This window comes from Radiomyces spectabilis (genome assembly GCF_025331425.1).
Source record: "Radiomyces spectabilis strain NRRL 2753 chromosome Unknown BYT42scaffold_3, whole genome shotgun sequence".
NCBI classification, from domain to species: domain Eukaryota; kingdom Fungi; phylum Mucoromycota; class Mucoromycetes; order Mucorales; family Radiomycetaceae; genus Radiomyces; species Radiomyces spectabilis.
The window spans coordinates 2,303,071-2,330,307 of NW_026251928.1; the positions used below are offsets into that span (position 1 = coordinate 2,303,071).

At 43.2% G+C, this 27,237-nt stretch overlaps 11 protein-coding genes across 11 annotated transcripts; 5 read left to right on the plus strand and 6 right to left on the minus strand.

The window, feature by feature from the left end:
- Positions 1 to 35: 35 nt before the first annotated feature.
- Positions 36 to 2,637, plus strand: BYT42DRAFT_492412 (uncharacterized protein; the record flags this gene model as incomplete). The annotated part of the gene is made up of 7 exons (XM_051564147.1): positions 36 to 253; positions 316 to 365; positions 411 to 609; positions 684 to 793; positions 880 to 1,706; positions 1,785 to 1,892; positions 1,951 to 2,637. 7 exons carry the CDS (start codon positions 36 to 38, stop codon positions 2,635 to 2,637), a joined length of 2,199 nt encoding a protein of 732 aa, XP_051426623.1.
- A 523-nt stretch (positions 2,638 to 3,160) lies between these two features.
- Positions 3,161 to 5,353, plus strand: BYT42DRAFT_492397 (uncharacterized protein; the record flags this gene model as incomplete). The annotated part of the gene is made up of 11 exons (XM_051564146.1): positions 3,161 to 3,371; positions 3,434 to 3,513; positions 3,588 to 3,644; positions 3,706 to 3,802; positions 3,869 to 4,000; positions 4,091 to 4,173; positions 4,269 to 4,392; positions 4,467 to 4,577; positions 4,650 to 4,795; positions 4,863 to 5,013; positions 5,100 to 5,353. 11 exons carry the CDS (start codon positions 3,161 to 3,163, stop codon positions 5,351 to 5,353), a joined length of 1,446 nt encoding a protein of 481 aa, XP_051426624.1.
- On the minus strand, positions 5,283 to 6,484 carry BYT42DRAFT_561335 (uncharacterized protein). Its single transcript, XM_051567356.1, has 7 exons — positions 6,319 to 6,484; positions 6,165 to 6,261; positions 6,031 to 6,108; positions 5,931 to 5,974; positions 5,772 to 5,858; positions 5,646 to 5,693; positions 5,283 to 5,575 (listed from the first exon to the last, which is right to left on the minus strand). The coding sequence occupies exons 1-7, from the start codon at positions 6,448 to 6,450 to the stop codon at positions 5,516 to 5,518; spliced, it is 546 nt and encodes a 181-aa protein (XP_051426625.1). The 5' UTR covers positions 6,451 to 6,484; the 3' UTR covers positions 5,283 to 5,515.
- Positions 6,485 to 7,012: 528 nt separating this feature from the next.
- On the minus strand, positions 7,013 to 8,799 carry BYT42DRAFT_611818 (HAD-like domain-containing protein; the record flags this gene model as incomplete). The annotated part of the gene is made up of 6 exons (XM_051571553.1): positions 7,013 to 7,240; positions 7,355 to 7,453; positions 7,571 to 7,720; positions 7,832 to 7,933; positions 8,097 to 8,542; positions 8,640 to 8,799. The coding sequence occupies 6 exons, from the start codon at positions 8,797 to 8,799 to the stop codon at positions 7,013 to 7,015; spliced, it is 1,185 nt and encodes a 394-aa protein (XP_051426626.1).
- A 1,451-nt stretch (positions 8,800 to 10,250) lies between these two features.
- On the minus strand, positions 10,251 to 10,644 carry BYT42DRAFT_561338 (uncharacterized protein). Its single transcript, XM_051567357.1, has one exon. The coding sequence runs from the start codon at positions 10,483 to 10,485 to the stop codon at positions 10,294 to 10,296; it is 192 nt and encodes a 63-aa protein (XP_051426627.1). The 5' UTR covers positions 10,486 to 10,644; the 3' UTR covers positions 10,251 to 10,293.
- On the minus strand, positions 10,634 to 14,228 carry BYT42DRAFT_603246 (Rho GTPase activation protein; the record flags this gene model as incomplete). The annotated part of the gene is made up of 10 exons (XM_051571071.1): positions 10,634 to 10,918; positions 10,982 to 11,037; positions 11,114 to 11,184; positions 11,289 to 11,883; positions 11,983 to 12,373; positions 12,444 to 12,839; positions 13,020 to 13,214; positions 13,452 to 13,700; positions 13,801 to 13,934; positions 14,015 to 14,228. The coding sequence occupies 10 exons, from the start codon at positions 14,226 to 14,228 to the stop codon at positions 10,817 to 10,819; spliced, it is 2,403 nt and encodes an 800-aa protein (XP_051426628.1). The 3' UTR covers positions 10,634 to 10,816.
- A 417-nt stretch (positions 14,229 to 14,645) lies between these two features.
- On the plus strand, positions 14,646 to 16,233 carry BYT42DRAFT_561343 (Sec20-domain-containing protein). Its single transcript, XM_051567358.1, has 5 exons — positions 14,646 to 14,968; positions 15,031 to 15,122; positions 15,236 to 15,391; positions 15,495 to 15,607; positions 15,680 to 16,233. Exons 1-5 carry the CDS (start codon positions 14,813 to 14,815, stop codon positions 16,048 to 16,050), a joined length of 888 nt encoding a protein of 295 aa, XP_051426629.1. The 5' UTR covers positions 14,646 to 14,812; the 3' UTR covers positions 16,051 to 16,233.
- Positions 16,234 to 16,325: 92 nt separating this feature from the next.
- On the plus strand, positions 16,326 to 18,286 carry BYT42DRAFT_592540 (pyridoxal phosphate-dependent transferase; the record flags this gene model as incomplete). Its single annotated transcript, XM_051570622.1, has 3 exons — positions 16,326 to 16,533; positions 16,712 to 16,967; positions 17,092 to 18,286. 3 exons carry the CDS (start codon positions 16,326 to 16,328, stop codon positions 18,284 to 18,286), a joined length of 1,659 nt encoding a protein of 552 aa, XP_051426630.1.
- Positions 18,287 to 18,538: 252 nt separating this feature from the next.
- Positions 18,539 to 19,701, minus strand: BYT42DRAFT_248010 (uncharacterized protein). The gene has a single exon (XM_051562696.1). The coding sequence runs from the start codon at positions 19,571 to 19,573 to the stop codon at positions 18,899 to 18,901; it is 675 nt and encodes a 224-aa protein (XP_051426631.1). The 5' UTR covers positions 19,574 to 19,701; the 3' UTR covers positions 18,539 to 18,898.
- A 701-nt stretch (positions 19,702 to 20,402) lies between these two features.
- BYT42DRAFT_490957 (ankyrin repeat-containing domain protein) lies at positions 20,403 to 20,942 on the minus strand (the record flags this gene model as incomplete). The annotated part of the gene is made up of 1 exon (XM_051564041.1): positions 20,403 to 20,942. A coding segment is annotated over one exon (540 nt), but the record flags the coding sequence as incomplete, so codon positions are not given.
- Positions 20,943 to 24,656: 3,714 nt separating this feature from the next.
- On the plus strand, positions 24,657 to 26,853 carry BYT42DRAFT_544052 (uncharacterized protein; the record flags this gene model as incomplete). The annotated part of the gene is made up of 3 exons (XM_051565734.1): positions 24,657 to 24,998; positions 25,115 to 26,611; positions 26,689 to 26,853. 3 exons carry the CDS (start codon positions 24,657 to 24,659, stop codon positions 26,851 to 26,853), a joined length of 2,004 nt encoding a protein of 667 aa, XP_051426633.1.
- Positions 26,854 to 27,237: the final 384 nt, after the last annotated feature.

Genomic DNA, 27,237 nt, shown 5'->3' on the forward strand with positions numbered 1-27,237 from the left:
AAGCAGGCGTGCACTGACGGTCCATGTTGCCCACCATGAAAGCCGCCACTTCCGATTCAACCAAAATCTTTCAGGCATTTGATGCTTATCCTTGGACATCCGACGCTACATTTCAAGCAGGCTTGAAGAACATTCTTCAGGCCATGAAAGTGCCGACCGATACAAACCAACCTTCAATGCCTGAAGACAGCCGTGAAAATGAATTACTCGAACGAATGCAGTTACTGCGAGCCAAGCACTTTTACTTTTCAAAGTAAGTAAATTAAAATGAGCATAGAATTCTTTGATTGAGTGACTGACGAATCAACCATGCAGGTTTAAAGAACCGTTCGACTTAGAAGCCTATCTAGAATACGAAAAAGAACGTCAAGAAGAGCAGCTGCAAGCGGCCATGAAAGCTGAAGAGGAAGCCAGAAAGGCGCAGGAGGAACAATTCGAACGGGTGGAAAATTACGATTATGACAACGATACCAAGTATGCCAATGGATTACCGGGCGTTATTAAAGGCTGGGTGGAGCAGCAAATGCAGGACGGTCAGCGAGGCAAATTGTGGGATAAGGAACGATTGGATTTCGAATTTACCAAAGCCAAAGCATTCTATTACGCATCGTAAGTGGAAACCGGGCATTTGAGGAACTGGTGGAGAAAACATCATCACTAAATCATCGTCTTTCTATGATCAGATGTGTCGAACCTATGAATGTAACGCAGTATTTAATGTGGAAGAATCATAAAGAAGAGTCAGCACAGCCTGTATGTCCGTTTGCCAATCTTTGGCAAAACAAAGGCACCGGTATGTTTATTGCCATTTCGCAATTTTTGGATCTCTTGTGCTGACCTGTTAAAATTTTCCAATTACAGTCGGACCTGTGAAGCAAGTCATTTCCAAGACATTTCTTGCCACGGAAAAGGCGCCTCACAGTGGCGCTACAACGCTCACTTTTGCTTCCCCAAGCAGCAAAAATGTATTTACTGTCGAACGAATACAAGATTTGCAGAAAGCATTGGATGATGCAGATAACGACTCACTAGTGACAAGTTTGATGATTACGGCCACTGTGGCCGAGAAATCCTCTACTCCTGAAACTGAACGCATTGAAACTCGAGACACCAAATTACTCAGTTCCGGCCTTGCATACCACGAAACGGCCGCTCAAGTTGGCATGAATCAGAAAGATATTCTGGAAGTTTCATTGGCAAAGATGGCTCGTACATACTACGATTTTGTCAAGACCTTGCCCGGTCGCAACAAACCTACGATGACATTCATGAATGGCCAAATTCCCTTTGACGCAGTCTATCTGACCGAATGGCCTGGATTTTTCCGTGTGATTACCGAACATGCGCTTTTGGATCTTGGTCTACGCACATCGCACGCGCCTATACCTCCTCTGCTACTTTTGTATCTGTGCCGTTCTCGCATGGCCGAAAAACGACCGTTGCCCGAAGGTGTGGAACTGTACTTGGCCCTCGCCCCTCCATCGCTGGCACGCTTGCGCGCTCCTGAACTATTAGGTCTGGGATTGGCCGACGTTTTTGTTCCCGAAAACAAGCTTTACGAAATCTTTGAAAATGTGAAACGCATGGCTGTGTGCCCGCCACCGCACACCGTTCGAGCGGTGCAGCTAGCACTCACCATTCATCATGCCTACCCCGGCCCCGACCGATTGCGTGTATGGAAAGACGAAATTGAAAGTGTTTTTGGGGTATGTTGAATCTTGTTTGTGTGAATCCATCAACAAAATGACGAACATTGTTAATCTAATATGGGTTTTCGTTTCTAGGCCGTAGATTCGTTTGAAAAATTGGTGAATAAGTTAAAGAGCGTAGATTCACGCTGGAGTCGAACGATCCTTGATCATTGGCGTACTTTGCCGCCGGCGCTTCTCAAGGTAGGCTATTCTCATCATGGTTCAATTTTTTAGACATGACTGATTAACTTCTCTTCAGGCGACGTTCATGGCTGTGCAAAAGGCAAAAACGATGGAACCCAACCAAGTTCTGGAATTAGAGCATACCCTCAACGCGAAATGGCGACAATCACAAGACTACTATCGCTGGCTCGACGATAATACCACCAATACATGGACAGGCGACTTGGAATCTACTGATGAAACCGCTGTGGACAGTTACTTTGACGATCTATTACTGCCCGAATGCGATGGTCAAGTTTATGTAGCGCCCGAAGATCCGGATCAAGATACTTCAGGTATGGTGTGTCCAGTTACGGGCAAAGGCGGTGTATGCCCCGTGGGTGGCAAGTCAGCCGCGATTGCTCCTGTTGGTGCTGTTTGTCCCGTCACCGGTCAAGGACAGGCAATGGATGGTATGGCCCAGTGTCCTATCAAAGGTCTTCAAACCCCCGCCGACATGGCAGCAGAATGCCCTGTTACAGGAAAAAAGGGCGCATGTCCTGTTGGATCAGCAACCAATGTTGATAGCACCCCCAATGTATGTCCTGTTACCGGACAAACCGGCGGCGCTTCTATCAGTACTACGACTGCGACGCAATGTCCTGTAAATCATGGATCAGCACCCGCTGTATCCAGCACCGCAGAAACAGAAACTGGTCCAGCTCAAATAGATAGTCGTCCTGACGACAGCAAGTCCACGACACCACATCAGACGGAAGCGTGATATTGCCAATCTACACCAAAAACAATTCCACACTACGCAGACCAGAGTCTGGTACTCTTGTCATAAGATTAATGTGACTAGTTGCGTCAGTTTACCATCATTAACTCCATCATAAAATCTATTTTCTAGGAACTGTATTAGATAAACCAAGTTTTCAATTATAATACAAGCTTTCTTGTGGCATCGCTTCAACTCGATATTTTAATGTGTGACCGTTCTTTAATATGCATTGTATGATAAACGGTTGTGCCAATTGGTAATTCTATAAGTAGTAGTTCTAATAAATTGTAAAGTGATAAAGACATGTCTGCCATATACCGTTAAAAGATGAGGTTGAAAAAAGACACAAACAGATTGTTTGAAACGGGATGGCGCTTGATGCTGATTTTTTGGGTCTATGCATATACATTTCAATCTCCGTCTTTGGCTGAAAGCACTTGCGAATAGAACAAGTGCTAAAAAACAATAGGAAGGCACTTTTTTGTTCATTTCAGTTTTTCGCAGCTATTCTGTTAAAACAGCCATGGAACCACAGGCAAAACGTCAGCGCGTCAATGATACTAACAGCCCTGAGAACGAAGCTGTGTCTGTGCAATCGACTCAACCTTCGACGGATTTATATCTCGACACGATCAATCGTCACATGTTAGATTTCGATTTCGAGAAAGTCTGCTCTGTCTCGCTTTCACACATTAACGTCTACGCTTGTCTTGTATGTGGAAAATACTATCAAGGTGAGTGAACAATGGAAAAAATACGCGATTTACAAGCACAGTAGGCTCACACTATGGCGCAGGACGTGGTAAAACATCGCATGCTTACTTTCACAGCATCCATAAAGATCATCACGTTTTTATCAATCTTCAGACGCTAAAGGTACTTTATCTCGAGACTGTGTACATGATTCTGTTGATATGGAGAAGAGAAGACATACTCATCGAAAGCTTTAGGTGTACGTTTTGCCCGATGGTTATGAAGTGAAGGACGCTTCCTTAAATGACATCAAGGTATTAGGTGATCGCTTTATTCATTCTTTGCAAAAATTGCTAATCATGAGACGATATACAGTATGTGTTGAATCCCACATTGACCAAGGAAGAAGTACAGCGTCTCGATAGGACGCTTAATACGTCATATGATCTGAACAACAAAAAATACTTGCCTGGTACCGTTGTTGCCTCAAGTCGCTGAAAATGAAGATTCACTGCTAATCCATTGACAACGCTGTTAGGATTTGTGGGGTTAAATAACGTGAAAGCAAACGATTATGTGAATGCGGTGGTCCAGGCTTTAGTACACATCCCTCCGATCCGCGATTACTTTATTCTGCAAGATTTTGATAATCAAGGTCGTTCGCAATTGGGTAAGGCGTTGGCCAAAAATTTGCGAGGAAGAATACACAATGTCATCTTCTTTATTTCCAGAGACATGCATTAATTCTATGATTTCTTAGTGACTCGATTTGGTGCCCTTGTGCGAAAGATGTGGAACCCCAAAGCATTCAAAGGTCAAGTCAGTCCTCACGAGTTATTGCAGGTAATCAACCAAAAAGAAAAGAGTTTTGAAGCTTGTTATTGCATAGCAGTGAAAAGGAAACACTCAGTCTGACCATGTCACTTTGAATGCAACAGGAAATTTCAAATGCCAGTCATAAGCGATTCAAGTTAACAGAGCAGAGCAATGCCATTGACTTTCTGTCGTGGTTTCTGAATACTCTTCATCGCGACTTGGGTGGAACCAAGAAACGAAACAGTAGTAAGTAAAAGCTGCTAGACAGGTGATGAAATAGATTGGTGGTTGATGCCAAACATCCATGTGCTGTGTTTTAGGTATTATTTGTCGCACTTTCCAAGGTGAAGTGCAAATTGAATCGCAAAGTATCAGTCCTGCCGAAGCGTCGCCTGATAAGGCGGATCTATTATCGTTTGATGAAGACCGAGGTAAGCATCGATTTCCCTGTTGTAGGCTGGATGTCAAATGGTTCGTGAGCCACTCACATTGAGAAAACCTAGAAATCACTACGACGCGTACACCATTCTTATTTTTGGCTTTGGATCTGCCACCTGCTCCTCTTTATCAGGATGAGGCGGAGAAAAATATTATTCCTCAGGTCCCGCTTGTCAATATTTTGGCAAAGTACGATGGCAAGCGAGTACAGGTAAGCGTCTTTTTGATTAATTATTACAGGAGCCTCATGTCGACGATGATTGACCACGCTTGAGTAGGAGAGCGCCAATCAAAAGCGAAGATATCACATCACGCGTTTACCACGATATCTCATTTTCCACATTAAACGATTCAACAAGAACAATTGGACAAGTGAAAAGAACCCTACCATCGTCAACTTTCCTATCAAAAATATTGACATGGCAGCTTGTAAGTGTTGGATACATGATGATCAGCTTGTGAGTTGGCAACGAATGAAATTATGTTGGACTCATTGCAGCTTTTTACGATTTTAGTTGCGACTGATCCCGAGGCCGAGAAAATCGGCACCCATTATGATCTTTTGGCGAATATCAGCCACGAAGGCAAACCGGATGCCGGTGAAGGATCCTATAAGATCCAAGTACGCCACACGGGCACCCAGCAATGGTATCAGATCCAGGATTTGATTGTCGAAGAAATTATGCCGGAAATGATCTTTTTATCCGAAAGCTATATTCAGGTACGTTTTGCTTTCCACAATGTTTATGTCAATGGCGAACCATGCTGATCAAGCTTTTGTCAATTGTGCATACGTAGATTTGGGAGAGAAAATCCAACAGCGATAACGGCAAAATGGAAGCATAGATTTACTAAAACACAAAATCCAAAAAACAACGCCAGCCAATAGACCCTTTTTTCACTGTCGTTGCCTTTTTTTTCTTTCCTTTTCTTACAACTGACTACGGAGATATTCATCTGTCAACATATCTGCGTCGCGGATATCGAAACCCTGAATGTTTGATGAAGCAGTGTCAGAGATAGACGATTTAGTATGATCATCATGGGTGGGTGATACTTACTCTCATGACACCAGTTTTTTCTTGCAAAAATGTCTTGGCGGAAGTGTACTTTACAAAAGAGGTGGATGAATATTTCTTGTTCTTCAAAAAAGAAGGGATTTTGATCATACGCGTTTTATGACTTACAAGCATATGCAGTGCTGCTGGTGCAGTCGCAGGTGCCCAATAGATAAACACCAGCGGAAAGTTAGTTCTTCCGTCATCGTGTTTCAACTAAGATAGGAAAATAGCAAGATAAGATGAGTGGACAGTATCAGTAAGGGCGGGATGGCCTTGACGGCGTACCTCATAGCTCAATATCACGTAGCGGGGAGTGTTTTCAGGCAATTCTATCGTCACGCTATTAGCTGTCTCGGTTGAGTTGGTGAGAGAAACCCCAGACTACCTTCCACGAGTTCTTCAATGGAAATATCTTCGAGCACTTCAACTTCGACGATCTTTAGTTGCTTACGATCGATTTGAACTGAGCCATACGTCAATAATTGCAATATAGGGTCACGGTGTGGGTATGGAACTTACGCACGAATGCAGCATTGCCGGTTGAATTCTTGGCAAAACGGAATTCTTTAATCTTTTCCAGCAGTGCAGGATCAATTTCGCAAGTGGAGGTTGACATCTGGAACAGTAGATGAGAAATCGGTCTTTATCAAAGCGTCCAATTCACGCAACTCACGTTCATGAGATGAATAAAATGGAGACCTAACAATAAGCTACGTTGGTGAGGGATCAAAAAGTCCGAAATGCGGTCATTTTTGGTTTCACATTGGGGAACTAAGTTTTCTCGTGGACTTGGTTGGTTTAACATGAATTTATGAAGAAAAGCCAAAAAAGATGTAATCTGCCAAGAGACATAAAAATATATTGAAGAGTGTTTGCGTACATTATTCGTATGTGTGTGACAAAACTTCGTCAACAACAAAAAAAACTAGAAAACTAAAGAGAAAAGATAAAAAAAAAGCCGAAAATAAAAAAAAAAAAGAGAAGAGAGCCATGCTGATCACCGCTCTATTCTCCAAGGTTGCTATTACTAAATGCGAGGGTATGCAAAAGAACAGTATAATAACAGAAGATGATGGTAGAAAAAGGGATCAAAATGGCGAAGGGGCTAAACAAAAGAGGAGCTGAATGGGAAAAAAAAAGGGTTTCAAAGTAGATGGAAAACGACTAGAGAAGTATAAACGTGGGTAGATCCGGAACAACGAAAAAAAGAAAATAAAACCACTCGGACTAATAAAGAGAAAGAAAAAAGAAAATAACCAATAAAGTTGGAAACGACCAACAGAAACGCAAAGAAAGAAAAGAAAAAGGGTTCCATAACGTTACTATTGCTGAGGAACGGTTCTTTTCCACTTTTTTTTTGTTTTGTTTTACTGTGAACGTGCGGTAGGATGCAATGTGTTGTCAAGAATGAGTGTAACGTCGTCAACGTTGGCAAGATCCTCGAGAAAGGTGACCAGATCTGATAATTCGGTATCGTGAGGGTCATTGAACCATGTGGATACCGGGACAGCGTTGGCATTGTGGAAAATGTAACTTGCCGGTGAATTATCTAGAATCAAGGTTGCTGAAAGATTCCGACCCAATTGAGAAAGATCCTAAGAAAAATAATGTTCACATCAGGTCAAGGAACCGAAAAAAAGACAGTGAAGAAAGTGATCAGAATGCTGATCTTCAAATGAATTCACTGATGGATTGCATTTCAACTTTACCTTGACATAGCTTCCTTTGTGGTTATAGCACGATTCTCTGAATAACCGATGTTTGATGACTTTATGTATATCGAGCATATCCAAAACAGGATCGGCATACTAAATTAGACAAGATGGCGCCATAGCATGATCAGTTCACCTGAAACAAATTGGATCAAGCGGGAAATAGGCGAATGAAAAAAAAAAAAAAAGTAAAACCATAAAATAGTTGTATACCTTGGATAAACTGGCGGTGAAAACCACAATTTCATACCGTTCTCCCATTTTACGCATGAATTCATCCACTCCAGGTCTCTTTAAAACGTATACGTTATGGTATTGATTGTCGATTTCCACGGGTACGATGAAATCCGGATTTGGAATAACCTACATAGATCATCATGCGAGATTATGTAAATAAATAAGAAAAAAAACAGTTTGGCCATCCCTCATAGAAGCGAAAAACATCACTCTTCTAGAAAACTTTTTCGTCATTACCTTGAAGGAACTGTGCACCAATGTTTCATCAAGATCGAGGACGAGGCATTTTAGCCCCGAATGTTCTGAAGCAATTGGAGGTAGCAATCGGACCACTTGTTCCTATGTACAGAAGATGAAAAAAAATAATCACGAGTTCAATATCAAATGTCAAATGATTCGATCCGTCAATAAGAAAAAACACTTCTTTTGATAGTAGACCAGGCCCTTCCTCCGCCTCGCCTTCCCCACAATGGTTCGCTGCACATAAAATAAAAAAACTTACATCGGGTGTCTGTTGTGGTATGGATGCGGGCGTATCCGATGCGACATCTTCATTGGGATCGACCGGTGGTAACTGATTAGGATTGGTAACAATGCGCGAGACTTGAGGCTTTTTTTCGACAAGGGGAATAGAAGGTGGGGCCTTTTCAGGTACGGTATGCGTTGTCGTTGTATCGGGACGGTGATGCTGAATGGGTGGTGGTTCTCCTCTATTATCTCCTGATGCAACGCTTCGTCGAGGATGGCTGCTCACGGACGATTTATCACCACTATCTCGGAAAGCATTTGCCCCGCCGCTCGTACAGCAAAGCAGCAGTGATAAAAAGCCGCTTTTTACACCGAGCGAAGCCTTGAGAGAACTGGTTCTCGATGTCGGTCGGTGACCACTCGTTGTACCTGGTCGAGGCGACTTTACGTATTCTGGGTCAACGTGTTTGGAAGATTTGGCTACATGAACGAAGTGGATGGGTGGGTTTTCTTTTGGGTTAATTCAAAGAGTTCTCCTATCCATTGTCAAAAATCCCATTCGTCCGATGTTTTTTACCTTTCTTTTTTGTCGACATGGTTTTGGATGATTCTTGTGGGGCCACCTGGGCTAAATTAACGGAATTGACGGTGTTTGTCGATGCCGGTGTCGTCGTTGAGTCAGCGTTTGAATGAGGCATAGATAGAGGATCGTTCACAGATGATAGCGAAGACTGCATGAGCTAACGTACACAATAGCACATACACACACACGAAAAAAAAAGTTTCGCAATCACAAGGTTGAACAAGTGGACAATAAAAGAAAGAAGAGAGTGACCAGTCGCTGAATCTCGTTGTTTTCGTGGACGATGAACAGAGAAATTGGCACAAGAAGATGGTGAACTAGATGAACAGGAGACTTTCTTTTCTGTACTTCGGCAATAGCAAGGAACACACACTAGTGATGGCTTCCTGATTTAGTGTCCAAAAAAAAAAGTTGAAAAGTATATGTTTAAAAAGTGCGTGAGAGGAGTTTTTCGAGAGCGAAAAGGAACCACCAAGAAAAAAGGGGCAAAAAAAAAAGAAGCAAAAAAAAAAAAAAAAAGACGAGAGAGGCCAACCTGACCATTCAAGAAAATGCGGACTATGGACATTTCTTGATATTGCGGACTCAACCATTTCTCAACCACGCCGTTTGTGAAACGCCATGCCAAGTTGGTACGACGCTAGTAAAAAGCTGTTATTATTCGGTGGTTGGGCACCTTACAAAAAAAAACAAAAAACAAGTACCAATAGATTATCAGAATGTAGGGCTCTATGGGTATTGATTTACCTTGGAGTTTTTTATTTCTAGCGGTGGAAAAACCATCTTAAAGTGTGCTTTTTTCTAACGATTGGCAAATTACATCACCTATTTCTATCAGTTCAGATAAAGCAAGTTTCAATGTGATCAAAAAAGTCCTTTTTCATTTTCATCCTCTGTGAAAAAAGACGTTCAAGTTCCGATCAACATCAAGACCATCCACAGGGCTCACTCAAAACCACACCGTTTTTTATTGGATGCCTGATCGATCAGCCTTGTCATTTTCCGTTTGCTTATTTGGATTCTAAGGAGACACTTGATCCTTAAAACCCAACAAGGTGGAATTTATTATCATCATGTCCCGAAAATACTAACGTTGGTCATGTCATTGTCTGCGAACCGTGAACTTGTCACCAAAAGTGACTCTAGGCTTTTCGAAAAGTGACCGGCACAAGATGTCTTGGGGTCACAGCAGGGCTCATCGGCCCGTACGGCTCCTCATGCAATACCCGCTATCGAGGCAGCGTGTTCTTGGCGGAAAAAGGAGGACAGGATAGACCTACTTTGTGTTTTGAAACGTGATAAAATGTATACGAAATACATTACCACCACCCGTTTCGTCCAATGAATGCTGTGGCCCTATTGTATCGCGGATCGTAAGACGCCAGAAAAAATCTTTTGGCGCGTACAAACGAAATTATGCCTCAGATCAAGCAAAACGAGGCATCGGTTGGTTTTCCCGATGAAGCAATGTATCACGATCAATTTAAAAAGAAAAAAGCGTTAGTGTGTCGAACAAACTCGAACCATCGGCATGATGTGTGGGGGATTAACTTAAAAACAAGAGCCGGTACGGATATCTAACTTTTTAACTAAATTTATTTATGCATCTTATTGACTCGAACAAAAACTTATAAAACTCTTAATGTTGTTATGGTAACTGAGTCGAACCATCCCCCAATGAAATGATGATAGGCGAAGGGAAAAAGAGTTTACTCCACCCAATTCTCGAATAATGAGCGGTGCTGTAGTGACCACGTCGAGGCCTCGGCGGATTTTTCGCTGAGATGCCATTATAACAGCGATCAGATAAGCAAGATATATTAGGCTCAGGATGTGGCATTGAATGATCCAACGATGATTGACGCTATTTCTCTATAAAAAGCCGCGATATTATTCAAAATACTGGCTGCAGCCTGTGACTGAGATGAGAAAATGTCTGCAACAGTAGATCGACCTTTTTCTCAAGTTTTTTTTTTTTTTTTTTTTTTCCCCCTTTCTTGATTGTTTCACGAGATGTAAATTATGTGTGAAAACCAGGAATAGATGTACGCATCACCGAATCCCAAATGAGATGTCTATGATGACTTTGCTAGACCACTGGGCAATGGAAAGCCGAACAATCATTTGATATGATGGATAGTGAGCAAAGTAGCTTTTGTTGCGCGCGAATTTTACTTATTCCGTGTAACAAAGGTCTTGTTCAGAACATGCAGTATTTTGGACACATTCAGGCGCACGTATTCCAGATCCAGCAGTTCAACATTATCTTGTTGCTACACACAGACAGACGCACTGATAAGTAACACGAACTATTCCCATGTCAAACCATGCATTACCTTTTCTAGCAAGTCGTCTAATTTCAGATCCATTTCTAGTATGGCTTTCTCGCGACCTGAAGCACCCATTGGCGCCAATGATTAGTTTCTTTTATCAAATCCCCTGATGTCTATCGCCACTATGTTTCTCACCTTTAAAATGCATAGCAATGATGAATGTACCCGGTAGAGGTGACGTGATGGAGAAAAAAATATTAGGTCGCCTATTTTACATGATCCACACACACGCACGGGCAGAGAGACAGAAGCAAAACGTAAACCAGGTTAATACTGCAGGATGGAGTCGGGTTAATCCATAGAAATTTACCTGCTTTCGGGAACAGAGCTTTCCACGATAACGCCATCTTTTTCCAGCTGATGATGAGAGAATTTAAAGGCCTGGGCCGGGTTTCGATGTTGTTTCTTGGCTTTGCCTTCGACCTCGACACCAATGCCAACGGAATTCTTGGTCTGTTTCTCTCCTCCACTTTGGATGCGTACATTTTGAAGGTACGCTTTGTAGCTTTCCAATTGGCTGCGCAAATAAGTATTATGATCAAGTATAGTTTTGTAAACGCTCTCAAGCGATTGGATCTCGTTGAGCACTTTTTCCTTGAGATTGCCCAAATGGGTCAACTCCTGGGTGATTTCCTCCACCAGTAATTTATAATGGTCGCGATGATCGATGACGCCTGCATCCTCCAAATCACGCAACATATCTCGGACTTTGATGCCTTTACGAACAAGCTGTGCATCCTTGGCCGTGGCGGCGGTTTCGGCAATGTAATCAAGGTCTAACGGTAGGCCACTGTGGGCCAGATGAGGTAGCGATCGAATCAGCTGCACATAGATGGCTTTGGTTTCCATGTAAAGAATATCATTCTGAGTAATATTGTTTTCAGACATCAATGCCATGGTTAAATCTGCCAAAATAAAAAATTACACAGCAACATCTTCAACGTTAAGTATCTGGTCTCATATCGTGTATGCAATCAATGTCTTGGTTTCTTGATTTTTCTTACCTTGAATTGGGATTTCCCAACGACTGAACAAGGGAAGTTCGATGGTTTTGTTTTCTTTTCTGGAGACTTGAGGAGGAATGGGGCCGATCTCTGCTAGCAGGATTCGAATGTGGTCTTTTTCTTTGGGAGCGATGATGTCGAGATGCTGCTGCACCAGTGCATGCGTATTATAGATTTCATTTAATGTGATACTCAGTTCAATGTTCTTTTTCGACAAAGCCATGTACTGATCCATCTCCAGGGTTTCGTAAAAGTCGCTGACTTCGCACAATTCGTTGAGAAATTTGTTGATCCGTTGTTTGTTGGCATCAACAAATGGATTCGTCGGTAACATGTATGCTTCTTTGGCGTACGATGGTTTGTTGGCCAGATTTTGCAGTGTTTTCGCAATCTAACCCATGATACCATCAGTAAAGAGAAAGACTAAAATACAGCCTCTTTTGGGAATAAAATTCGCTTACCAAGGTCAATGTTCGTCGTAAATGTTTGCCCGGGGCGGTGTCAAGCAACATGTAGGCGCGAGGCGTCACAATAGCGGGATTGATAAATCGCAAGAAAAAGAAACCGCCAATCATTGAACAGACGGATAATTCGGATGCATTGGGATTTTTTCGTTTGGTCAATGATCGAATCTGCTTGCATATCCATCGAATACCGTAAGGTACGGAAGCCGTAGAGGAGATGATGGTGGTGAGAAAACTTTCGGCGATTTCCATGAGCATTTTGATACGGGGTTCAATGATCGCTTGAACATCGGGATTAGCCGCAGCTATTTCTGCGGTGACGCTCCGCGGAAGATGAGGTGGGAGTTGGCCGCCATTATCCTGTTCTGCCTGAGCGATCATTTGTTCGTATACCTATTCATTGTTCCAACAGTCGATGGTCAGTGCCTGTTGTTTTCAGATAATCCCACCACTTGTTGATCTTTTAACATTTTTTTTCGCCTCCCTCAACGCCTCCTGTCTTGTTCTTGATGGTCCACCAAGTTCCACCCTACCACTGCCAAATGATCGATGTGTACTTTGCTTTTGCCTTACCTTGAGGGGATTAATTTCGAGATTAAGTTCCTTATGTTCCACAAGATTTTGGATTTTTTCTGTCAAGACCGATTTGAGGTAAGATTGGCCAGGGCCACGTCGGGTATAAGTGGTCATCATGCGAGACACAGGTGTATTGGCGCGTAAGAGTGACCCGAATTCAGTGGCCGTTTCAAATTGGGCAGCGAGCACGTTCTATTTAGTTTATGTGTAAGACTCCTTTGTATCTTCTTCATCCCTTTGCATATTGAGGAGAATCAAAACAAAAGAAAAATCGTAACATCTCATCCGATCTTATGCGCCCTTGAAAACCCAATCGTATCTAGCGATCTGGGAGATTATAGAAGCCTTAAGGAAAAGGGGACAAAAAAAAAGATGATGGAAAGACCACTTTCCCTTTTTTCCTTGAGAACAAAAAGTCATGTAGCATACCTGAAACATAGTTAGCAACAAGTGCTCCTCTCTGCTTTCGTATTGATTGCCATAGAGTGTAAACATGACGGTTTGAAGGAGCGGATCAATTTCAGATAAGTTAACGAGGCGACACAAAGTGGCGATATGTCTGGGCTCGCTTTGAAGGATGAAAAACAAGTTGCCGTACAGTTGCATTTTCCGATCGTCGGGATAAAAGTCATCACTACCAGCGCCTTGTTCTTCCAATCGCGATGCCATTTCATGTTGCTGAGGAAACGATGATCATGCAATTGATTTTGAATACGTCAGTCCATTGAAAGAAGATGCATCATACGTGAGTTTTTTTTATGATGTGCGAACAGATTACCTCGGCCAATGCAATACGATTTTGGATAAGGAGAGCAATTCGCGAATCGAGATAACGAACGTCTCTTTCCAAGACAAAGTTCTTCTTGGATTGCGCGGATATTTTGGATTTCAGGTCTCGTAGATCACGCTGAGCTGATCGTCAAAAAAAAAAGAGAAATTAAAAAAATCCATAAACAGTCTGGCATGTCAATGGATAAATATTGTTAAATTACCTTGCGCAAGTTCATCCTCGACTTCATTGTCCTGCTCAGCCGCCATGGAGTAAAAAGCAGACACCGAATACCGTTTGGATCCACGACCGGCTTTGCGGCTAGAATGATGGCTATTGGCTGCCGCGGCTGCTACGGCTCTGGAAACGATCTGTGTAGTATTTTTGGTCTCAGGATAGCCATACGCCTGGACCATACCCTGTTGACGATCGGTCATCTTGAAACAATGATGATGAAGAGGAGATGATCGATCACTGGCGGAATATGTTTGGTGAATGGCAACCTGAGTCTCAATCGAGAACAAAGGAACAATAAGGTGCGTAGAAGTGAAAAAGAAACTCAGGTGGAAAGATAAGTGGTTTCTCCGTTGTCGCTTCCCCCTTTGACGTCGGCAAGGCAACAGAGTGATCAAGGAAAAAAAGGAAGAAAAAAGAGAGGATAGGGTCTTTCTAGGGTGTTTCTTTTTCTGCGAGGAAAAAAAAAAAAAAGGGAAAGTGAGAGATAAAATAAAAAAAAAAAGAGAGAAGAATGAATACAAAGGTAAAAAGAATACCCAAATGAGGAGAGGTGGGCAGGAGAGGGAAAGAAGCAGAACAAAAAAAGGAATTCTGAAGATCTCTCTCTCTCTCGCTGTCTCTCTCTCGCTCTCAAATTGAGCGCCCAAAGTGGGTCGTGTCCTAAAATGGGGTCTCGCTTTGCCTAAATGGGGACAGTCACACGTGTCATTGGTTTCAGACACACGCCAACGTTCAAGCGCTGACCTTGGCGGGTTGACGTGTCCTTGACCCAATAACCCCCGCCATGACCATTGACACTCAATTCCGCTCACTCAGTAAACTCGCAGCCGAGTGCCAGCGACATATTCAACGCCTTGACCTCGTCGATTCAGTGACAGTACAAAAAGAACTCACGGCTCTTCTTCACAGCGATTTACACGTCTTTGACCAAGATATACAAGTACCTTCATCTGACAAGAAGTTTGGTTACCATGCATTGATGCTGACTCACTGTATGATTAGGCAATCAAACAATTGGCCGATGAAGAGGATCGTGAAGCGACAAAGCAGAAAATATTACAAAGACTGGCAGAATATGAAACCCAACTTCGACAGTAAGCGTTCTTTTTGCTTGAATCCATCTTGACCAAACTATTACCCAATGACGCGAATAAAAAAGGAAGAGAAAAAAGGGACAAATGGTTCTGAATACATGATGTATATATAGTTTACGCGCCGTGTCAAGGCAAGCCATTCTAAAATCCAAACAGCATGTACAGCAGTTGGAAAAGAGAAATCGAGAAGAGCTGTTTGGTACGGCCTCACGGATCAATGGCAAGACATTTTCGGAACAATTCGAGTTGAAGCAGCGCTCTTCCAGCGGGTAATTTGGGATTTCAAATCCAGGGTTCCATGACAATGATCGCATCTGTGAATAATTTCAACCGACGATCGGCTCGGAAGCTGATCTCCTCCTGTATGATTAGGCATGATGAAGCTGTTTTACGCGCTTCATCCGATGTGACCGATGCTTTACGCCGTACCAGTGCACTTATGCAACAAGAACTTGAAAAAAGCTCTTATTCGACCAGTGTTTTGGGTAAAACTTTTTTTTTGTTGGTTTCATCCTTGCAGTCCTCGATCTTTGATTTACTCAAGTCGTTCCAATTAGCGGATTCTTCCAAAACACTTTCCTCTACTTACCGCGAATATCAGAATTTTGGATCCCTGCTAACGATTTCCAAACGACTCATTGGACAACTGGAAACATCCGACTGGTTCGATCGTATCACACTTCTTTTAGGATTCCTTTTCTTTACATCGGTGGTACTGTATATTATTAAGAAAAGAACGTGGGATGTCGGTATTTCCTGGATCAGCTGGTTATCAGGGGCTCAGAAATCGCCTTTGGCCGTAAATTCTGTTTCATCACTTCCTTCCTCCTCATCCTCTCTAGTCGCTACTTCTACCGTCATTGTACCACAACAGATATCGATGAGTAATCTTGCTACTCAATCTATAGCATGGAAGGATGAACTTTGATGAGAAAAAGTTTTTTTTGGACCTAATCATGATTGGTCATATTGGTGCTTGTGAACGTTTTGCCGAATAAACTGAGAACGAATTATTCCCAAAAAAATTGACTCTGAAAATTTTGTCGGGCTTTTTTTTTTGTTTTTATTTTCTTTGTTCATTTCGAGGCTGCCGATTTTTTTTTTTCTTCTTCTCTCTCTCTCTTACTCTATCGTTCCTCCCGTTTTTTTAAACCTCCTCCCCTCCCCCCTCTTCTCTTTTAAATCATTGTTTTTGGCATCAAAATGGAGTTCGCTCTTATGCACGCAAAGAAATCGTGCCCTTTTATGCATGTGGCGTCCGCTTCGTCGTTGCGTAAACTTGGTAATGGCACTTCGGCCACCTTGTTGAATAAGGCCAAGCAATGTCCAGTGATGAGTCAAGCCATCAATGTTCGCAAGCGGTCTCTTACCACGGCCACTCCCATGTCTCAAAAGACTACTTCCACCACTGGTATGTTTTACTGAAGAGGAAACGCCACTTGGCGACTGCCGTCTATGACATCAAAAAAAAAAAAGAGTGCGGGCTGCATCGCGAAGAAAAACAAAATCAGAAACTCATTTTTTTTTTTTTTTTTTTTTTTTTTTGCAAAATTATTTTCCGCTTTTAGTCAGATCGGGACACTCTCAAGTTCCCCGCGCCAATATTACCTCTATGCCGGTATCGCATCATACAAAATCCAAGCATTTTGATTATGAAGCTTTCTACCAAGAAGAGTTGAACAAGAAGCATCAAGATAAAAGTTATCGTTACTTTAACAATATCAATCGTTTGGCTCAAAAATTCCCACGGGCTCATACCGCTCGCGTGGAGGACGAAGTGACTGTGTGGTGTGCTAATGATTATTTGGGCATGGGACGTAGTCCTGTCCTCACCGAAACGATGAAGTAAGTTTGGCCGAATTCAGTCATCCACTATCCACCTATTATGGCAACGGGCTGGATTAGGGTTTTGGGTTATTCGACAAACAAATAACTAACAGGTTTTTTTTATTTATTTTTTATTTGTCAGACGAACACTTGACCGCTATGGTGCTGGTGCAGGTGGCACACGTAACATTGCCGGAAATGCAGATTTGCATCTTCGTTTGGAGTCCGAACTTGCTGATCTGCATCATCAGGAAGGAGCGCTTGTGTTCTCTTCCTGCTACGTGGCCAATGATGCTACCTTGTCCACGCTTGCCGGCAAAATGCCAGGATGCGTTATTTTTTCTGACGCTTTGAACCACGCTTCCATGATTCAAGGCATCCGTCACTCGGGCGCTCAGAAAAAGATTTTCCGTCATAACGATATGGCTCATTTGGAGGAACTTCTTCAATCCGTGGACCCTTCGGTGCCCAAGATCATCGCTTTTGAATCTGTTTACTCCATGTGCGGATCCATTGGTCCTATTCGCGAAATTGTGGACTTGGCCAAGAAGTACGGCGCTATTACATTTTTGGATGAAGTTCACGCAGTTGGCATGTATGGTCCACGTGGTGCTGGCGTCGCCGAACATTTGGATTACGATTTGAACGCGGCTCAACCCATGCGTGGCAACGGTGCTATCTTGGACGAGATCGACATCATCACTGGCACTCTTGGCAAAGCTTACGGTGTCGTCGGTGGTTACATTGCCGGTTCCGCCGGTTTGGTTGACATGGTCCGTTCTTACGCTCCCGGGTTCATTTTCACCACGTCGCTTCCCCCGTCGGTCGTTTCAGGAGCGCTTGAATCCGTCAAATACCTGAAGCAATCAACCATTGAACGACAGATGCAACAAATGAACACTCGCTTGGTCAAGAGCCAGTTGTCTGATATCGGTATTCCCGTGATCCCCAACCCTTCGCACATTGTTCCTGTGCTTCTTGGTGATGCGGCGGCCGCCAAGTTGGCTTCCGACGAATTGTTGTCTGAACATGGTATTTACGTCCAAAGCATCAACTACCCTACCGTCCCCCGCGGTGAGGAACGTCTTCGCATTACGCCTACTCCTGGACACGATATGGCCATGGTTGGTCATCTGGTCGATTCTCTCGAACGTATCTGGACCCGCTACGGTTTCAAACGCGTCGATGACTGGGTTGCCCAGGGTGGCTGTGCCGGTGTCGGGGTCATGAACTCGGTTAAACCTGAACCCATGTGGACCGATAAACAGCTTGGCCTTGATAAAATGGTGGAAGACGAAGTGGCCGTCGCTTCTCGCAGCAGCACTTCCATGCTCTAAAGATTGGGCTACTCATCCTTCTCCTCTTGGGTGAAAAGTTTTCCCCATCGAGTTTTTTCTTCGTATCATTATGATATTATTGGTCATTTCATCAATGGAATAAAAAAAAAAATTGTGTTCCCGCACCAACGGTTTCGGTTTGATTTTTTTTTTTGGAAGAAAAACGGTTTCGGATAGTTTTGGATGAACGATGCACATGCGGAATAAATCAACAAATAAAGGGTGGGGAAAATTGCAAAGGCAAGGGGTAGCAACAAACGGATCAATGGGAGGAGTACTGGGGGTGGGAAGCTGAAGAAAAACGACTATCGTGAGAATCATGTGAAGATCTATCATCAACAAAAAAGTTATCGTGTTGAGGGAATTTGCTTGAATTTTTTTTTCAGCCGCGAAGGACGTGATTGCTTGACATACACAATATCCGGGTTTTGCTGGGCGTTTGTGACACCTGTTGCTCCACCCATGCATTCATTTTACGCTCTGTTTGTTATTCCGACAAACACGGAGCGCGTGCATAGGCTTCTTGGAAGCTTTTTTTGTATTTATTTGGGGCCCTTGCCTTAAAGGGGAGTTCGTACACCCTGAAAGAATTGCTCACAGACACCCGTGGGCCTAGTTTTGTTGCTGTGTCAGAGCAGCCAGTTCGTCTTCGCTTTGCAGTAGTTTGCCAAGTGTGGGCGCAATGTTGGCTTTGTCGTGACCTGAAGCTATCCATAAATAGTCACGGAGATTTTCCAAACGACGCAATGCTGGATGGGACTCGGATGCAAAGGCTTGATGATCCCCATCTTCGTGAAACTGCGACTGCGGCTGTTGTTGCTGTTGCTGTTGCTGCCGGTGTTGCGCTTTTGTACGTTCGATGATCACCTCCTCTTTTGCTTCGCTAATCATTGTTTGCAGCTGGATAGGAAGAGTTGATACGTCATCCTGGATATCGACATCTGCCAAATAAGCACCCATGTCAGGTGCCGTAAATAGACCGATCAAACTTTGATATGGATATGGTTGATCGCTGTCATCAATATCTGCTGCGGCTGATGCTGCTTTCCATGTTGAACATACTTCGTCCAAGGGTGGGGATAGACTAATGGTTTGAAGTTCCAGAGGACTCATGGACGCTTTTCCGGATACGTGAGGGTCGTCGTATGCAAGATGTCTACAATAGGAGCATGTGCTGAAGCCACCTGCATGATGGTGCCGCTCGTGGCTTGCTGGTGAATAAGAAGGTGAATCAAAGGGTGACTCGTTGGATCCTTGCTTTTGGACGATATCAATGGGTTGACTCATGATTGTTGCCTATTGACACGGACGGAAAAAAGCGCTCAATGCAATGCAATGCAAATAATGGTACGAATGATAAGAAGAGAGGGGAAAAAGGTAGAAAGATGGAAAACGTCGAACAATGACGCTTAATGGGGATGATGCAAGATTTTTTTCATGGCCATCCAAGCCATGGAAAAAAAAAAGGCCATAAATTATTGGACAGAATGATTGGCACCGCGACGTGCTTTTTTTCTTTATTCGGAATTTGTTATAGATGGATTCATGCTATGGTCTGCTGCTTGTCTACTGGTCGTTGGCGTGCTAAAATACTGCCCATACGTCGTAAGAGACTGGGGCGACGTTCCAAACTCTGACCGATACCATCGTTCTCACCCTCCATTCTCTGTCGATCGTGGTTCGATCGCGCATTGTCCATGGGTATCCGTGACTGTGAACCAAATTGACTTTGGCTAGGTTTTCGTCGCAAGCTGCCGAGACGGCGTAATGCGCTTCCCGGTAAAGATTCGGTGGGTAATTCTTCCTGCACAGAAATAGCATTCAACAGTTTCTCGAGAGTTTGTCCCATTTCAACGAGTTTTCGACTCGCCGTATGCGTATTATGTCGCGCCGCTTTCGTGGCAAGGCATGCTTGATGTTTGCGCACAAACGTCATGGCCTGAAACACTTCTTCAACCGTCAAAACCGTCCGTAGACTCGACATGGTTGCAGGCGAATCCACGAAAAATTGGAGACATCGCAACCGTGCATACTTGGCCGCCTGCAGGATCACCGTGCCCACATAGGTGCGTCTTGTCTGTGGATCGAGAAAATCGGCTTTCACAGCAAGATCAATTTTCGCGTCGTGGACCAACCAATTCAATGCGGTTGCATGATCTCCATTGGCCAAAAGCAGAAATATCGGTGATCGTTGACTGGCATCTTTGGCATTTATATCCGCGCCGTGTTGTACCAGCAATTGCATGACAGGTTGAGGATCGCGACAGAATCGTGCCGCATAATGCAAGGGCGTCCATCCGTCCCCGTCACGCGCATTTGGATCGGCCTCATATTCCAACAGCAATTTCATGGAGGGTAGCGGATCGCTGCAATGAAGCGATAATAGTTGAATCGGATACACATTGTATACGTTTCTTGCAATAGGTTCCGCGCCGTGCTCAAGTAATAAGCGCAGCATTGGGTAAGGATCAGAAACAGACGATATCACAAGATGAAGCAGTGTACATTCGGTTTCCGGATCACGCGTGTTCAGTAAGACGGCCAGATCCGTTTCGTTGTGATCAATATAATATCGCAAGGTGTCAAGGTCACCCTTGGCCGCGGCTTGCCAAATGCTGACATCGGGATGCTCAAGTCGGAGGTCCGGAGACCCCATGTTGATCATCATTGTATGGCTGTCATGATCGGCTTTCAGATCTGTCAGAGTAGCTATGTCATTGAAGGATTAATAAATGGCTGCATCTGCACCACGTCTTATCAAATGCCTACGCTTGAATAAATTGGCCGCTAAGCCATGTAATCCTTTTGCGTGGTCTTGAAGTAAATAAGCAGGTTCCGGCTGCGGACGACAAAATGCATGATGTATTAGAGAACGTGGACGGGCTCTTCCCGACAGTGAAAGCGTTTCCGATCACCCTTACCGGTGTGATGGCGCGATGTTTGGTTTCGCGCACTGGAAGCGTGGCTAAATACCGAGCATATCGTTGATCTGCATACATTTCGACGATAACTGGGCTTTTTGGAGCAAAACGAGGATAATAAAGTAACGGTAATGTAAAAAGAATGGAAAATAAAGAGAAAAACGAATGAAATAATCGTACTTGGTCTGCTATGGCCGGTAGACGATTTTTTACAATGTTACATTTCTCAACAAGGTCTTCCACTGGATTCCCAGTTCTCGCCTTTTTTGTGCTTGTTAACCCCTAATTTTTAATCTAGCATTCTTTTCATGTAACAAGATATAAAAGTCAATGATGGTTTCATATAGTAGGGTGGGATAACGTTTACCAATCAATGGTTGAGTTCTTTCTCCAGGGCACGCCTAATTTTTGATGAATTCCTTTGTACGTCTTACTGTGATGTGTGTCCCAAAAACACGACGGTATACTGTCAAACTATTGTCGTCATCACCCTCCCAGGGTAGTCTGGTTTAATAAGTGCCAGCATAAGTGCAATCCCTTTCGTCAATGGCTTTTCCATCAGTGGAACCGTGCATTAGGTGCTGTTGTCGTATTAGCAAGGAAGGAATGCTCAATTAAATTCACCAGTAAACTTATTTCCTGAAAATTACTACTTTCATGCTGCATAAGATGATTTTATATTCACATTTGAGCAAAATAGAGTGTGTGTTTTTGCTTCAACAATTACCCTTTGAACCAATGGCACACGCCAAAAGGCCATCCACAATAAATATTCCTCCATTCTTGTGCATAGGTCTCGTTTCTCTTGTAACCTATCAATTCACTTGCTGTCAACGAGAGTTGTGCGGTTCAACCTTGATTATAGTCCGTCCAAACTGAAGAGACCCTGTTATAATAGGGATACAAGTCTATGTTGGTTGAACAAGCCTTGTCATCACCCAATGCTCGGAGAATGCGCCCTATGTTTTTTTTAACCCCTTGCACATTGTTCTAGATTTTTTGAGACCCTGAAATCCCATCAGCTTTGGGTGATGATGATGAGACGTTCTTCGGGGTTCTAACCTGGGAAGCAAGACAGGAGCTAATTTTCTCTCCATGGCCTCCTCAGTGAAAGGACAAGCAACATGCTTCCCAGTCATGATCAGTGGCCCTGCTCCTGCTCAGCTGCCGACCCATTTCGAACCCCGAAAGCCCACAAAAAAGTAGACTACCTTTAATAAAGTTTGCCATACCAACACATCATAGCCTCATTTTTTTTCGGTTTGCCCTTTCTTTGCTTATTCAGGTAATTCAAGCTATTTTAAAGCGAAATATTTCCCGAGTTGTGATGATGGATTATACCCATCTGATCAGTAATATTGGATCTAACCTTGTATCTCTAAGTGCAGCGAAATGATCCATTGACGCAAGCACATCATGAATGCTGCCCAAAATAGATTATGGATTGAAATGAAGTTTACACATGGTTGCTTGGAGCTGTATTTATATAAACAACGTAATGTACGATCGCATCATGCAAACAGCATGGTAATGCAATCGAAAGATGTATCATTGATATTACAGAAAAAAAAAGATGCAATCGGCAAGGGGAGACCTACATCACCCATGTTGCTCTCTGACAGTTTCAGGACAGAACTTCTTTTTATTTGTCACATGAGAACTCGTGATGCGTGAAATGCTAAGGTGACCGTAACTCAATGCTGCTCAAAATGGCAACTCATTTTCTAAGATCGGGTGCCAGTCTTTCTACCATGCTTTGACTTGCTGTCTATAATTTTAAAACCAAAGCAGGATGGAAATTACATGTGCTGTTGGGTGTACTCCAGCTAGAATACAGAATGACCTGTTTTTTCTCACGCTCAAGTAGATCTCTTCAACGGCGATAACTGGATGGCTTAGTTGGCGGAAATCATGAAATTTTACCGACTGAAACCCCCACCTCAAAAAGCCCGCGCTCGCCTTTGTACTTTTACAGCTTCATGATTTTCGGGTGCAGCACGATGCCCTTTTGGCTTGCTGACGTTGGTGCTAATCAAGAATCATCCGTGTTTTACTTTGTGGCATATGGAATTGTTTGCATAGTATAGTATGAGGTCCCTGAGGCGGGATTATTTATCCGAACATCCCCATCTTCGAACTCCAAAAAAAAAGGAACTCCTTGATTTTCACTGTGTCTGAAACCATTTGCGGACGCTTGCAGTACCGATGATCGGTATCGTTTCTTAGAGAAACCCAAACCGCCAAGTAAAGAATGCATTGATCGAGACCAAATAAGCTGAATGGATTCCTATAAGAGAAGAATTTGTACCTTATTGTGTCAGCGTTATCTTTATCAGTTGTTCCTGGGCGGTTGTGTCGCAAGTCCACCGTAATAAATCAAACGTTCCGATCATACAAAATTTCAGGGACAGGATAAAAGATCTTTTTTAAAATCTTATCATCTCGTCTCTGTTGTCAGGTGAAAGTTTTTCCATCCGTCCCGGTTTTTGCATTCACATGGCCCAGTTTTTTTCTGCTGATGGTCGAGGTGTGGAGTGCTAAAAATTGTCCATGAAACTATTGAAGCAGTTGATGCCTGTTTTTTTTTTATTTGTATGAGGAATGACAGTTTTGTTGTAAGCGATGAGTTATTGTGCCTGATGTACTGTATTTTCGAGAGCTCAAATGAGGATTCTTCTTTAACTGTTGAAAAGATCCAATGTATAGTCTTTACTTGTTCAACTATGAAACTTTGGCTTCCAACAGCGCGCTAGTCATTGTTTCATTGGTCGATGATGTTGTATTTTTTTTTTCTGGACACGAAGAAAAACATAATAGAGGAACGGCAACGATAAATAAAAAAGAAAAAAGGGGTTTTTTGTTAGGGTGGTTACAAGAAGATGAAAAAAAAACGGCAGATGCACCCAATCTGAAAAGTTACACACAACATAGTAGATTTATACGTTTTCGGTAGGCTAGTAATTTGAAGTGGCTGGCCTTTCGAGAAAGATGCAACCCTATTGGAAGATACCATATATGGGATCAATGAGTACATGCGAGTGTGAGAGTTTTTTCAGTTTTTTTTTTTTTTCCTTGTCTTTTCTACGGCTGGTGTCCAGGAAACCTATTTTTTTTTCGGAGTCGTTTTACTTTTTCGTCTTTTCTCTCTTGTTTTCTTGGCTTTCCCTCCCTTTGGTTTTTTCTTCCTGAGCCCATATTATCATTTTAAATTGTCAGACTTGATTCCTGTTTCTTCCTTGCATCATTTACATTTATCTTGTTTCTTTTTGAACGTTTATTTTTTTTCCTGCTTTTTCTTCTTTCTCTTTGTTGTTTTTCTTATTTTCACCTTTTAACCTTCATAAAAAGTGACGTCTATTCTCAATACAGTGCAACCGCCGACTTGCTCTCGACTGTTGTCCATGCCACCTTCTGCAGCTCCCCTCAGTAACGCATACTATAATGTCGTCATGACAAATGGTCATTCGGTTCCTCCTTCCGCCATCTCCAACGGGGTGACATTTCTTGCTCATCCTTTACCGGCCACCAACGGTGCCTGTCCCTTGCCGGTCAATGGCTCCACTGTCGCTAATACCACTGCCGGAAATGGCGGCAATACGAATTCCGCCAACCCCGAAGAAATCTCCACCATCTTTGTCGTAGGATTTCCGGACGACATGCAAGAACGTGAATTTCAAAATATGTTTATATTTTCACCTGGTTTCGAGGCCGCTACGCTTAAGATCCCCAGCAAAGAAACCGACGACGATACTGCCATGAACGGGAATAACAGTAATACTAGAAAACAAATCGTAAGTGTTGTTTGTCACTACATCTACCCATCTCTTTTTCACTCACATGCCCTTGGCCTATTCCATGGGATCGATTTCCCGTTTTTTTTTTTTTGTTTTTTTTTTTTTTTCCATAGATTGGTTTTGCTAAATTCCGTACACGGCTCGAAGCGATGGAAGCCAAAGATATATTAAGTGGACGTAAAGTGGATGCCGAAAAAGGCTCGGTTCTCAAAGCGGAAATGGCCAAAAAGAACCTTCACACAAAACGTGGATTATCGAATGATCTTCCCTCACAGCAACCGCCGTTACCATCACAATCATCGCATCAACCATCTTCTCTTCAATCGCATTCACAGCCATCCATTTTACCTGTAGCCTCCAGTTCATATTCCATCATTTCTCAGCAACAGCAACAGCAACAACATGCATCATCACAATCCCAATCGCTATCGCAACCACCATCGCAACAACAGCAACAAGTTTCACAACCATCGTCATCCACATCACAGCAATTACAATCGCAACAGCAACCACCATCAGTACCACAGCAACAACAACCACAGCAACAACCAGCACCGCATCCCCATTCAACATCGCAGTCTCATATGCCATCTAAACGCTACTCTAATCCAAATCATGCATCTGCTTATGAAGCCTTTTATTCCGTGCCAGCTCTTCCTAGCGACTTGTTGCCCTCGAATGATTTTGCTTACTCGAATTTATACAACGATTTATTTTCTCCTGGAAATACGCCCACTGCATCGGGGCTGAATGACTCCATTTTCGCATCACGCGCCCCATCGTTTGATGTTCGCAGTGGATCCATGGGCGATATGTTTGGCACAAAACCGTTGCCGGCTGCCATTGTTTCCTCCAGTTCCTCTTCGCGCATGCCCACCGGATTCAACACCGGTCATCGTTTTTCTTCCAAGAGTATTCTTGACATGGACAGTGAAGCCCACTCGCTCGACTATCTGTCCAAGTCGACGCCTTCCCATTCTGACCATGGTTTCACAAGTATGGCAGGACTGTTCAGCCCTACCAGCAGCCTCATCAGCAGCTACAAGGCCACCGCCAATGGATTCCCATCTACCTTTTCGCCGCCTTCGTCTGGAACCGGTTTAAGTAGTGTTCTCGAAGAAACGTATGCTTCCAGCACTTCGTCGCCTCCTTCGTCTTCGTCTCAACAGCGACTACCCATGGCCTCGCCGCCTGATGATTTTGCGTTTGCCACGCGATTTGGTGAACTCAGTATCAATACAAATTCTCTGGGGGGCGGATCGGGGATCGGCAGTGGTTTGACTTCACCGGGCGTTACTTCGCCTACGGGTTACCGTAGTTTTGGACTCATCAGCGGCAGCACGAATCCGGCCGATCAAAATCCGCCGTGCAATACGTTGTATGTTGGCAATTTGCCTCCCAATACTGTCGAAGATGAATTGATCACCTTGTTCCAAAAATGCGTCGGTTACAAACGTTTATCGTTCCGTCAAAAATCCAATGGCCCCATGTGCTTTGTTGAGTTCGACGATGTCGTCTATGCCACGCAGGCTTTACAAGAACTTAATGGCCAACATCTCAGCAACTCACTAAAAGGCGGGATCCGCTTGTCTTTTAGTAAAAACCCTTTGGTAAGTTTTTGTAGGGTCCTTTTAGTCTTGTCTGCAAACTCACCATTTTTTTTTTCATTGATTTTCTTGGATGACAGGGTATTCGTCAGTCGACAACGAACGGTTCTACCAACAATATGAACAGTGGTATTTCAGCTTCGAATCACCTCGGCCACAATTTTGGATTCAATAATTCGTTAACGATGGGAAATTATCCATTTATGAGTCAACGAGAAACGACGTTTGATCCCGAACTTTCATAACTGGACAGATTTGTACGAACATTTGCTGTTTCGCGCATCTTTGCATCTCTTCTTATATTGTTCATCCATTTCTATCCTCATCACTGAGAATAGCCCTTATTTTTTTCTTTGGATTCATGTTTTTTTTCCTATTTGATTGCATTTGTATTAGCCCTTTCCCCCGCTGGTTTTCCATATCATATCTTGGAAACCACGGGAAGAGGCCAGTTTATTATTGCTTGTTTTTCACCATTCACTTACTATAGCATTATCAGTTATCGTATTCCCAATCTCTCTTCTTTCTTTTTTATTTTTATCATTATTATCATTAACATGTATCTAGATATAAGTATTACTATCATATCCATTACTCTATAAAACCCATGAAAGCTCCAAATTCAATCC

Coding starts and splice junctions, on each gene's coding strand:
- BYT42DRAFT_561338 (XM_051567357.1), bottom strand. CDS start 10,485: ATGCCACATCCTGAGCCTAATATATCTTGCTTATCTGATCGCTGTTAT.
- BYT42DRAFT_248010 (XM_051562696.1), bottom strand. CDS start 19,573: ATGAGTCAACCCATTGATATCGTCCAAAAGCAAGGATCCAACGAGTCA.
- BYT42DRAFT_561335 (XM_051567356.1), bottom strand. CDS start 6,450: ATGTTAAACCAACCAAGTCCACGAGAAAACTTAGTTCCCCAATGTGAA. Junction 6,109..6,164: donor CGGCAATGCTGCATTCGTGC/GTAAGTTCCATA, acceptor CGTATGGCTCAG/TTCAAATCGATCGTAAGCAA. Junction 5,859..5,930: donor ACGTGATATTGAGCTATGAG/GTACGCCGTCAA, acceptor TTCCTATCTTAG/TTGAAACACGATGACGGAAG.
- BYT42DRAFT_561343 (XM_051567358.1), top strand. CDS start 14,813: ATGACCATTGACACTCAATTCCGCTCACTCAGTAAACTCGCAGCCGAG. Junction 15,123..15,235: donor TATGAAACCCAACTTCGACA/GTAAGCGTTCTT, acceptor ATGTATATATAG/TTTACGCGCCGTGTCAAGGC. Junction 15,608..15,679: donor TTATTCGACCAGTGTTTTGG/GTAAAACTTTTT, acceptor CGTTCCAATTAG/CGGATTCTTCCAAAACACTT.